This window comes from Panulirus ornatus, chromosome 25 (genome assembly GCF_036320965.1).
Source record: "Panulirus ornatus isolate Po-2019 chromosome 25, ASM3632096v1, whole genome shotgun sequence".
Classification (NCBI taxonomy): Eukaryota; Metazoa; Arthropoda; class Malacostraca; order Decapoda; family Palinuridae; genus Panulirus; species Panulirus ornatus.
The window spans coordinates 8,152,071-8,164,297 of record NC_092248.1 but is presented as its reverse complement, the minus strand read 5'-3'; the positions used below and the strand labels follow the sequence as shown (position 1 = coordinate 8,164,297).

General features: G+C 48.8%; 1 protein-coding gene across 3 annotated transcripts in view; it reads left to right on the top strand.

The window, feature by feature from the left end:
- Positions 1–12,227, top strand: part of Mrtf (Myocardin-related transcription factor) — a 174,486-nt gene that overhangs the window by 53,568 nt on the left and 108,691 nt on the right. Inside the window, exon 1 of one of the 3 annotated variants that reach the window (XM_071677446.1) lies at positions 4,841–5,159. The exons of the other annotated variants lie outside the window; for them this stretch is intronic. Coding sequence (XP_071533547.1) covers positions 4,856–5,159 — 304 coding nt within the window. The 5' untranslated portion in view covers positions 4,841–4,855. Of the gene's footprint in view, positions 1–4,840; positions 5,160–12,227 lie in introns of those variants that run through there. 3 annotated transcript variants of the gene reach the window in all.

Sequence of the window (12,227 nt, the reverse complement as noted above, 5' to 3'; positions counted from 1 at the left end):
ATTACACATGCTCGTGTTCGGTGCTCAGATGTGGAGTTTGTGTCATCTTTATCACAAGTAATTATTTCATTATTCATGTTTTTGTTGAATGCTGTAGGTGCAACATTTATATTTTCCTTGCATCTCTTGGCTGTGAAGATGTATTGCTAACGGTGATGTTCCATAGAAAAATGTATAGAAATCTTGTGTGTGAATGGGACACTGTTGTGCCCCTGGAAATATGAATAGAACTTATGAACCGTCAGAAGTATGGATGGAAGTCTGTGGAATCTCAGTAGTAGGGATGGAAGAGACCTGAACCTTAGAAATATGAACGGTTGTCCTGAACCTTGTGAGTATGAATGGTTCAGTTTTGAACCTTAGAAGTATGAATTGAGCCGTATTGAGTGTGTGTGTGGGGGGGGGGGGCACTCCTCTCCCTGTGGGGCACTCCTTCCCCAGTGGGGCACTCCTCTCCCAAGTGGGGCTCTCCTCTCCCAAGTTGGGCACTCCTCCCCAAGAGGGGCAGGCACTCCTCTCCGAGGCGGGACACGCCTCTCTCCCTGGGGGAGGCGCGCGCGCGCCTCTCCATAGGGGGTTACTTTCACCTCTTCCTGGGCGACACACCCCTCTCTCTCTCTCTCTGGGGAGGGGGCACGCATACCTCTCAGGGGGCGGGATGAGGCACACACCCACATCTCTATCAGGGGGCACACACACACACACACACACACACACACACACATATCTTACTGTGGGGTGGGGGCTGGGGTAGACCTCTCCCAGGGGGGGCGGACACACAGCAGCCTCTCATGCCAACACTACAACACTGACTCACGCTCGCCCTGTACCCTGGTACACTGATAGAAATAGACTGAGAGAGAGAGAGAGAGAGAGAGAGAGAGAGAGAGAGAGAGAGAGAGAGAGAGAGAGAGAGAGAGAGAGAGAATTAGGTCTGTGTTGTATGATGGATGTGTATGTGTAATATTATTTTGTGTGTGTGTGTGTGTGTGTGTGTGTGTGTTTATGCTCCTTTTGCGTGTAGATATGTTTGTATGTGTGTTTCTTTGGTGTACTTTTTTTAAGCTTTCGTATGGTATCTTTATCGACCGGATTTTCTTTTAGTTTATTCTCTGTATTCACCACATTTATATTATAAAGATTACTTTATTATATCCATTTTTTTAACAATTTTCTTGCTTAGTTTCAAGTCATGGCATCATGTTTTTCTCTTCCTACATCGTTTGAAGAACTGGTCACGGTCTACTTTATTAGTTTGTTTTTATATTCCTTACCTCAAAGGTTGTGAGTAGTAGGTCACCGTTCACTCCTCTCTCTCTCCCAAGGTGGACAGATTTAAAGCCTCTAGCCTTCTCCCCTGTGTGTGTGTGTGTGTGTGTGTGTGTGTGTGTGTGTGTGTGTGTGTGTGTGTGTGTAGAAGTTGGGAGATTCATCTCTCTCTCTCTCTCTCTCTCTCTCTCTCTCTCTCTCTAGATGGATAGATAGATAGATAGATATGTAGATATGTAGATATGTAGATATAAAGATATAAAGATATAAAGATATAAAGATATGTAGATATATATATATATATATATATATATATATATATATATATATATATATATATATATATATATATATAGAGAGAGAGAGAGAGAGAGAGAGAGAGAGAGAGAGAGAGAGAGAGAGAGAGAGGCGTCAGGGTCAGATTTTTCTCATAATGTGGGTGGGTAGCATCTGCGTGATAATCTTTATTGGTTGGTGATCGGCGATGGAGTGATGGAGAGGGGGGGGAGGGACAGATTGGTATGTGGTGATTTACGTAAGTATGGATGATGTTTTCCACGCCATGACGCATCACCACCTCCCCCCCCCCTCTCTCTCTCTCTCTCTCTCTCTCTCTCTCTCTCTCTCTCTCTCTCTCTCTCTCTCTCTCTCTCTCTCTCTCTCTCTCTACCCCCGGGGGCCCCCGGTAGTAAACACGGCTTACCCGTGTTTACGTGAACAGCCTCGGCCCGTGTGCTGGCTGGCCTCTCACGTTGAGGTAGTCGCGTGTAGTTATACAGGAGGGGGAGATCGTGATGTCATGGTGCTGCGTAGCGTATGGGTCTTCATGATAACACACTCACTGTGGAGATGATCCGAGGGTTGAACCTTACCTTATGGCCATAGAAGCATGATCCTCAGTACCTTAACTCTCTTAAGGTTAAATCCTTCTAAATGGCCATAGACATATGATCGTCAGTACCTTAACTCTCTTAAGGTTAAACCTTCTCAAAATAGCGATAGACGCTTCATTCTCAGCACTTCAACTCTGTTGATGTATTGCCCAGTTTATCCGTTTATCTGTCACTCAGGAGCAAGCGGGGTGTATCCGTTACTGGCAGACAGTCGTCGTAATGGTCAGCAATGTCTTGGGCGAATTGATCACCACCCAAACCTTTTTTTTTTTTTACGTGAGTCGCGAATCATTTTATCTGCCAGAGAAAGACGGGTCGATTTAAAGGTATCCCCTCACTGGCTTACACATCTGTGGTGTTGAATGCGCCCGTCTCGATGGAGGTGTGCCGATCATACGGTCCACTTGGATTAGACTCTGGTACTCTGTATGTCATGATTAACATCAATGATAACCGGAGAGAGGGTAGTTGCCCCTCAGAGATGGTGTGTGTGTGTGTGTGTGTGTGTGTTTATGTCAGGGATGGTGCAGTGGGGAGGTGTAGGTAAGGTGAGGGATTTTTGGTGTCTTTAGGTATCTGTGTAGGGAAAGGGGCACAAGGACAACACTTTCTAAGGTGTGTGATTTCAGTGGCTGGATAGTCTAGGGGGAAGAAAGGGTTCAGTCGCTCGCTCCTCTCGAGAGGAGAGAGAGAGAGAGAACGTTCAGTCATGTGACTTTCATGTTGTCATTATTGAATTTAGGCTAATCCACCGACAAATGGTGTGATTAATGTATTAATTAACGTGATTAAAGTATTAATTAATGCGATTAAAGTATTTTCTCTAGCTGGGAAATGTGTGAATGGTATCAGGAGAGAGAGAGAGAGAGAGAGAGAGAGAGAGAGAGAGAGAGAGAGAGAGAGAGAGAGAGAGAGAGTTGGAGGGTTATAACATGCCAGTTGGGGAAATTTTTAGATAAGAGAAAGAGACTGTGTGTGTGTGTGTGTGTGTGTGTGTGTGTGTGTGTGTTAAACCTAGCCAGACCTCACCTGTAGCAGATGGACTGCCTTGTTTACTAACTCGTCCCGCGTCCGAACTGGGGTCTGGGACTGCTGCGGGTACTGTTGGCAGCGGGAAGTGCTGGTGTCAGGAGGGTGTTGGTAGTGTGCACCGGCTACCTCTGGTGTTGGAAAAGAGATGGTGTTTTTGGCCCTGATGTTGGCAGATATGGTGCTGGTAGGTGCTGTGTCTGGTCCTCGTGTTGGCAGATATGGCGTTGCTGTGTCTGGCCCTGGTGTTGGCAGGCAGTGTACGGCTTCTGGACCTATTGTTGGCAGGTACTGTACGGCTTCTGGCCCTAGCGTTGGCAGGCACGGCATCAGATCCTGGTGTTGACAGGACAGTGTGCGCGTAGGTAGCCCTTGGGTGTTGGCTGCTGCAGGGTAGTGTTGGTGTCATGAGGACCTGGTCAGTCCGGTAACTCCGTGTCGTGAGCCGGGTCTCAGGTCAGTGTTACATAACGGCACCATGAGTTGGGCGTGGCTTGTGGCCTGTGACGTCGCGTGTGACGCGGGGGGGCATCTGGCGTGGCCCCGCCCACCTCCTCCCGTCTGGCGTAACCAGTCATTCATCTCCATGAAGCATCAGCGGCCCCTCGAGAGTGTGTTAACACACTTGGTGGCACTCAGCGCTCGTGATATACACGAGTCAGTTAATGCGACTTAGTTTGGCCGGTGATTGCCTTTATTCTGTGGTACTTTTAGTCATGTTTTACGTGTCCTAGTTACGTTTTGAATCCGCTTAAGAGACTAATATGTGTCAACAGTACTTCTAATGAAGTAATTTGAGAGTGGATGTTGACCCTTTGAGCACCACAGTATGACCCTTAGATACGACGGTACGACCCCTGGGTATGACGACCTGGCCTTTGACTCGACCCGTAGAGGATCAGGTCTTGCTCACGGGTCGTGCCGTCGTGTTCAACGGGTCACACAGGCGCGTGTGCGAGGTTCATACGGTCGTCCTGAAGGGTCGCACCGTCGTGCTCACAAGTCGTACCGTCGTGCTCACAAGTCGTGTCGTCATGCTCACAAGTCGTGTCGGCGTGCTCATCCATTTTTTATAGATATTGGCGAAATCTGCCCGGGGTCGTATTGCATTGCAGTGAACGAGCTAGTAGTCGTATTTCAATCACGACCTAGCTGTCGTTTTTCAGTAATGAACTAACTGTCGTATTTCAATAATGAACTAACTGTCGTATTTCTACAACGAACTAACTGTCGTATTTCAATAATGAACTAACTGTCGTATTTCTACAACGAACTAACTGTTGTATTTCAATAATGAACTAACTATCGTATTTCTACAGTGAGCTAACTGCCGTACTGCAATGAATTTTTCCTCGTTTATTGTATTGCGATAGACGCTGCCTGACTAGTTGCTGCGAGATGTGTGAACACTAGGAGGCACAAGTAGGTCTGGTCATGAGAGGGTAGAGTTGTTGAGGCGAGATTGTGAGGGAGGTGGGGAGTATAGGGCAAGACGGTGAGTTCCACGGCCCCCTGACCCTGAAAATCGGTGGGAATAAAATATGGGTTAATCGTGAGGTGAGTCATGTGTCTGTGGATGATTTGCTGCGCAGGTGTTCGCCTCCCCAGGTGAGCAAGGCGTTCGGCGCACCTGTAGCAGGTGCGTGACGGGTGGCTGAGTGTGGATGTGCCCACCGTGGTGGTCTTTGCTAGTCGAAGTCTCCCGCCTTCTGTGGGGCGGTCTACGATTGTGGTCTCAGAGGGTCGCACGTCTGGCCCAGGTTGATCTGGTACAGGAGGGGCCTGGCTCTGGGATGGAGGAGCGAACCCAGGCACTGTGGGAGTGGTGCCCGGCTCACCTGCTGGTGCTGGGAGAGGACCCGACGGACCCGCCAGCCCTGGGAGAGGACCCGGCGGACCCGCCAGCCCAGGGAGAGGACCCGGCTGACCCTCCATCCCTGGGAGAGGACCCGGCTGCTCCATCAGCAGGTATTAACGCCTCCTGAGGGGTGATCAGCGTTCCCCACACCCTCAGTTACTCCTCATTTCCTTGACATTCAGGCCCCAAGCCTCCAGTCATTCTCACCCCTCATAGTTACACATTCATGATGGCCACGTACAGGAAAATGTTGAGTAAACTCGGTCGTTCCTTATTGTACGTGCTGAGTGGATATTGGGTTCGTCCTATGCCAAACCATATAAGTATCTCTGCCGCCTGATGAATCCTAAGTATTATAAGTGTAAGTGTATTAAGGAACAGTGGGTAGTGCCCCTTACTGCCCATGATGCCTATCAAAATTCTAGAGTTCATTATGCATGATGTATTTGGGATGCTAAGGGGATCATTATTCACGATCCGTACAGCATGTTACGCTTCGTTATCCCCCAGGGAGGTGCACGGCGCGTATCCCTCACCTTAGGTCGTCAAATTGGATTTCGGTTGAAGAGTGGTAATGGGCGCGAGAAGGAGACCCCTTCAGTGGATGGGAAATTAACGTGGTGGAAGAGAACACGTAATGACATGGAACATGGAATGACGAGGCGTGCGTCATCACACACACACACACACACACACACACACACACACACACACACACACACACACACACACACACACACACGTAAAATGAGAGTTAAAAGGCCATAAATTTGTCCTCCCATGGACAAGAGAAGGTAAGGGGTGACTAGATCACAACCCTTTAAAAATTTTCGAATCATTTTGATGACGACGCAGTGAAAGATTCTAAGATAGAACAACCGTAGTCCATACTATGGAATAAAGGACTAAAAGTGTTGGAAAAGATGTAAAGAAGTTATATTTCGTAATAAGTGTAGAGGATGTTGATAATGAACTGTGTGATGAAATTGTGAATACGGAGAGAACATACAAAGTTCAAGGAGTTGTATGATGGAGAAAGTTCAAGTGATGGGGGCGCCACGAGTGTAGAACCCCCCCTCCCCGTCCTGTATAAAAAGTAATTACACCCACAGACATACAGAAGGGGTTAGGGGGAGGTTATGGAGGTGCCTCCTTATTTCGTAACGTGCCCTTGACACTGTGTTGAGTTTCTCTCAGGTAGTAAGGGGTCATGTGTGTGTGTGTGTGTGTGTGTGTGTGTGTGTGTGGGTGGGTGGGTGTGTGTGTTTCTGTATCCGACGTTTACCTTAATTACGGACACTTGGCGCGCCAATCACGGGCGAGCTTGCTTTAGAAATACCTGGGCTATAGGAGGTGACGTCGAGGGTTTAGTTAGCGGCTGGGTGAGCAGATGTTGCTAACCAGGGGATTTTGGGGAGTTGTCTCCCCAGTTGGTGGTGTATACCCCCCCCCCCCCGTATCTGGGGGTAACGAGGGCTGCCTCCCCCTCACCCCTTCCTCCTCCCCCAGGGTCGTGTTGTAGGAATGGGGATGGTGGAGGGGGGGCGGGACGACTTTTCACACCCCTTTTCCCCTGGTTGAAGCTTGGTGGGGCAGAGAGAGAGAGAGAGAGAGAGAGAGAGAGAGACAGAGAGACAGAGAGAGAGAGAGTTACTGGGTGTTGTATTTTGTGGATTTTTTTTTTAATTTTCTTTTTCCTTATTCTGGTTCGTACGCTGAACTGTGTTGTTGTGGTTTTAAAAAAAAGATATCGTATATGTTGTTTACTTTTATGTAGTCTTATTTCTTCGTCTCTAGTTAATTGTATAGCGCACACACACACACACACACACACACACACACACACAGTTCTACCTGACCTTCCGGGCTGAACCTACCTTAAGAAGAACTGGTGACCTTGCGGGCGACCTCTGGTGGCGTCCACACTGGTCCCATTTATCCAGTTTTTGCCAAAAGCTTCCACTCCCCCCCGGCCACCACGGCAGGTAGGTAGTTATTCGTGTGCTGCTGATCTGCTTATGTGCGTCTGTGTCATTCTGTTCCACAAGGCCGGTTCTTCGTCGCAAGGTCAGGGAGTCGTGGGATCACACCTCGCCCGATCTTTGGCTGGCTAGGAGAACAGATTTTGGGATTTTTTTTTTGTGTTTTTCTTTGATCCATCTTAAAGTTGACTACGTTATTCACTTTGGTCATCACTTTTTTTTTTTTTTTTTTTTTACATTTATGGCGATAGTTGAGTGTCTCCCTCACACCAGGTCTGAAATTGTGCACCTTTAGACTTAGATGTATCCTTACCTCACACCACCGTCAAGTTAGTGTCGCCTTAACGTAATGTGCCTTTAAGTCTAAAATGTCTTTAAGGTTAGAGGGCTGTGCTTACAGGGTTACAACAGCGTGTACAGACTGATTACCCGAGGTTACAGTACTGTTACAGTTCTCATACTGTATCACAAAGGACTACATCGCGTGTTGTTCGTGACAGCATCGTCTTAATAGTCCTTGATATTGCCTGGGGATTGGGGGGGGGGGGGGGGGTTGAGGGACAGGAGAGGGCTAAGCCACCCAATGTAAACAACAGGGTTTGGCACATATCCCTGGCTGGGGTAGAGAGAGAGAGAGAGAGAGAGAGAGAGAGAGAGAGAGAGAGAGAGAGGGGCGCGGGCACAGACGGGATCTTCACCCTTGTAGACTACTAGCACGTATAGCTAAGCCAGCGAGCCAGGCCCCCTCCCTCGCCACTTGACAAATAGTTTCTGATAATATTTAGAAAATGTTGGTTGCTGGTAATGAATAGTGGCGTGTTGTTCAGAGGCTGCCTGTCCTTTTTGTAACGCTCTCTGAAAAGCGTTTATTGTCAGTGGTAAAAAGAGTGTATTTAAACGCAAGGGAATTTTTAGTACCCCGGGCAAGTTTGTGTTTTGAAAGGTAGACGAGTGTGTCATTGTGGGGCTCCAAAGTTCACTGTGTATACATTTTATGTTTTTTCTCTCTCTCTCTCTCTGGCTGTTCGAGAGTGTCATGGATTCTTTCACTCCCTCCTCTAGGATGCCTTGTTGTGTGTGGCGGCGGCTCTTTGGTGAGGGAGAGATGGTTTCACATGTATGGTGTGTGTGTGTGTGTGTGTGTGTGTGTGTGTGTGTGTGTGTGTATAGTGTGTGTGTGTAGTGTGTGTGTGTGTGTGTGTGTGTGTGTGTGTGTGTGTGTGTGCGTGTACGGGGTGTAGGGGCATGACTGTGGATGGTGTGAGCGAGTGTGTAGGAATGTGTAAGCACGCTCTGGGGAGTGGGTGTGAGAGTGGCAGGTGGCAGACCAGAGTGCTGGCACAAACAAGTCCATTGTAGGGGGGCCTGTGGGTTGCTGCCTCCCCCTCCATACACACACACACACACACACACACACACACACACACACACACATGAACCCAGTTTAACCTTCTCGTCTCCTTGCCCAGACTTCAGCATCCCTTTCATCTTCTATTTTTTTCAGACTGGCGTCTCGGTACATATTGTGACTTGTTTCCTGATCAGTTATTCAAGTGGACGTCATGGATCGACGGCGTAATGGGGTATCTTCAGTCGTTCGGTGAAGCTGGTGGGGATGTAACCAGTCCACTGGGGGGTGGGAACTGAGTTTATTCTTAAAACAAGGAAGTGGAGTAGGGGTGTGAGGGGGTTTGATAGGCTCGTCCGCCTGGTCTCGAAGCGTTCCCTTGTCAGAACATCTCTCGTTTGGTCGTGCACGACCTCCGGCGGTGTTGGCTGTCGCTGCTTGCGTCCGGCCTGTGTGGTTCATAGGTCCTAAGGATATTAGGGTACCTGGCGCGTTGATGAACTAGATAGGGTGATGGAGGGGAGGCGTTTGGAAGGCCTTGGTGTAGGATGGTCGCGAGTGATGATGGGCAATTTATAGTTGGCTGGTGAAAGGCTGAGGCACATTTTACCTCCCTACACCACACGCTGTCTGAAACATGTACGCCTCCTTGAAGGATCTGCATTCTACGCCTGACCAGCTGGTTGCTGACAGAGAGGTGTGGTGCCACTACAGTCTCCTTGTTACAGTCTGACTGGTGTTGGACCGCGAGGCACTGCCGATATATATATATATATATATATATATATATATATATATATATATATATATATATATATATATATATATATATATATATATATATATTGTTCACGATCACACTGGAAGGGTAGTCCATACCTGACGATGTAGTTTATATAATTCTAGATTATATACCCTTTTTTTTACTCAGCTAAGACGAACATGTATGTTAACAGATTTTTTTAGAGGTTGTTAGTGACGTGTGTGCTCAGAGGGAGGACGGAGGTATGGCGAGATAGTTTGTTGATGTCCTCAGAATATTGCATGGGTCAGGTCAGGTCAGTTGAGGTCAGATGTTCGTGCACCAGGTGCCCCTCTCCCTGCACCGCTGGTGTCACTGTGTGGTGCTTTGTGTGAGGTCGCTGCCGTATGGCCCTGTGACTGAAGGGGGAGGGACCTGAAACACTCGATGTCAGCACTGTTGTCACACCTGTAACTGTTATGCTGTGTCGTTGTCACGCGGTGGGTGGGTGGGTGGGTGGGGGAGTCAGCCCGTGTCATCATACGGTGCCGTTGTCACACGGTGGGTGGATGGGTGGGTGGGTCAGCCCGTGTCATCATACGGTGCCGTTGTCACACGGTGTGTGGGTGGATGGGTCAGCCCGTGTCATCATACGGTGCCGTTGTCACACGGTGGCTGAGGACAAGTACCTTGGCCTTCGTTCAGGTGAAGATTAATTTCGGACGAGATTCTTGGCTATTGTCCTACACGTTGGTGAAGACCCCGGCCTGGATGTTGTGTTGCGGGGGTCCCTCTTCGTCTCATTTTCCCTTGACTGTCTCTCTGTCTGTCCGTCTGTCTGTCTGACACGCACGCTCTGAGCGGTACCCCGTCTCGTAGCTCTCTACCCCTCTAAAACGTACCCCTGTCTCACTCCTCTTGTACAGCGTTTGGCGATCGTACAAGTTTCCACCATCATCATAATCTTTTTCAGCATTTTTTTCTTTGCTCGTTGTGTGTGTGAATTGATGTTTATCCTCTCGGTGCAGCTTTTCTCGAGTGGTTGAATTCTCCTCGTCGTTTACATAGAAGCAGCTTCGTGTGATTCTCATTTACCGAGGTATTGTGCGTCGGAGACGATAGTCGATCAGGAATCCGCCGCCTTCTTGCTTCTGGGAATCTTAAGATATTGGCCCAGCTGTCCTGACTGGCTAGGTTTATTTTCCCAGGTGATGGCGGAGACGAGTGGATTGTTGAGGCTTGGTGAAGCCTCCCTGGCTGGGAGTTGGTTAAGGCTTGGTGAAGCCTCCCTGGCTGGGAGTTGGTTGAGGCTTGGTGAAGCCTCCCTGGCTGGGAAGTGGTTGAGGCTTGTCATTCTTCAGGGAGTATCACCATGGTGGCCACTGTGGTGGTCTAGGTTGTGGTTCTGGGTCGCGTCACGTTGCTGGTGGTGGTTAGGTCCGTGTTTGCTGTAGGCGGCTTTGGGTAGGTTAGTTGTAGAATATTTATTGACTAGATGTACGTAGCCAAAGCATTTCAGTGAGAGTAAGGGTGAAGGGCACATATCTAGGGGTAGGTGGAGGAGGCAAGTGTAAAGCATACTTATGGTGTGAGAGTGGTGTAGGGCAAGGGTGTCGTAGCAGAGGTTGTGAGGTAGGAGGAGGGATGTATATAGCGTGGCAGGAGATGGGGCCCGGTGGTTGTAGGGTGGATGGAGACAGGCGCTGCTTAGCTCGAGGGGAAGGGAAGGGGGGGGGTGTCCCTGGCCCTCACAAATGGCCTGTTTTTAGCCCCAGTGTGGCAAGCTGGAGGGTTATTTCAGGTCGTCTTCATCAAGTGACCTTGCCTGTCTTGGCAGGAAAGGCAATTTGCTGCTCAGATACGGATTTGCCGGTGCACACAATGCTAGACAGTGTCGCCGGTGTGCACACAATGGTAGACAGTGTCGCTGGGGTGTAGACAATGGTAGACAGTGTCGTCGGTGTTCAGACAATGGTAGACAGTATCGCTGGGGTGTAGACAATGCTAGACAATGTCGTTCGGTGTTCAGACAATGGTAGACAGTGTCGCTGGAGCGTTGACAATAGTAGTTGTACAAGGGTCGCCGGAGTGTAGACATTAGGAGTAAAGTGTCGCCAGGTACGTAGAAAAGTATTGCCAGTGTGCAGACAACGGAAGACGAAGTTTTGCCACTGTGTAGAGCATGTGTAGACAATTGTCATCAGTGTGTAGACAGTTGTAGACAAGTTACCGCCAGCATCACAACAAGAGATTTGCATCGTAGTACACGACTGTCACTAGAGTTGAGGATGGCAAGATGGGAAATGATAGTGAAAGGGGATTTTAGCCGAAAAAAAAAAAAAAGGTCTCCTCTGGTGCAGGTGATAGGAACCTTTATATAGTGAGGTAAATAGAATTGGAATGTTTCCCTTTGAAGTAATAGCGTACGGCGGCCTACTGGGGGGAGGCAGGCGTGAAGGCTGCCCCATCCAAATCAGTGACCTTAACCTTTATTCTCAACCATTCATTACATTCCTCTCACCCCCACCCCACCCCACCCCTAACTCCCCTCGTTGACCCCCGTTCCATTTTCCCCTCTCATCCCATGCAGGGTCGAAGCAGTTCCAGTTTGAGATGTCTGGTTATTCCACTGTATTACTATGTTGAGGGGCGGAGACGTGTTCTTCGTCAGTAGGAGGGAGTCACCACCAGAGTTCAGCCAACAGTGGGTAATTGAACCCGGATTTAGGGTCAGGGTTGTTAGAGACTATGTCACCTAATCTGTGTGTTGTTAAACTTGACCTGACCACGTGATGATTAAGGTGCCTTCGTGGGTCACCATCACCGCAACGTAATTGATGGTGAGGTTCGATGGTTGGGTGTCACCATCTTGGGCGATTATTGAATCATCTTCTTGGCTAATGATGTCACCATCTGGCGATTACCGAATCGTCTCTGAGTGATCGTGTCGCCAGCTGGCGATTATCGTTGAATCACCACCATGAGCGAGGTTATGAAGCATGTATGACGGACGTACGGTCATACAGGCTGGGGTACGTCTCTCTCTCTCTCTCTCTCTCTCTCTCTCTCTCTCTCTCTCTCTCTCTCTCTCTCTCTCTCTCTCTCT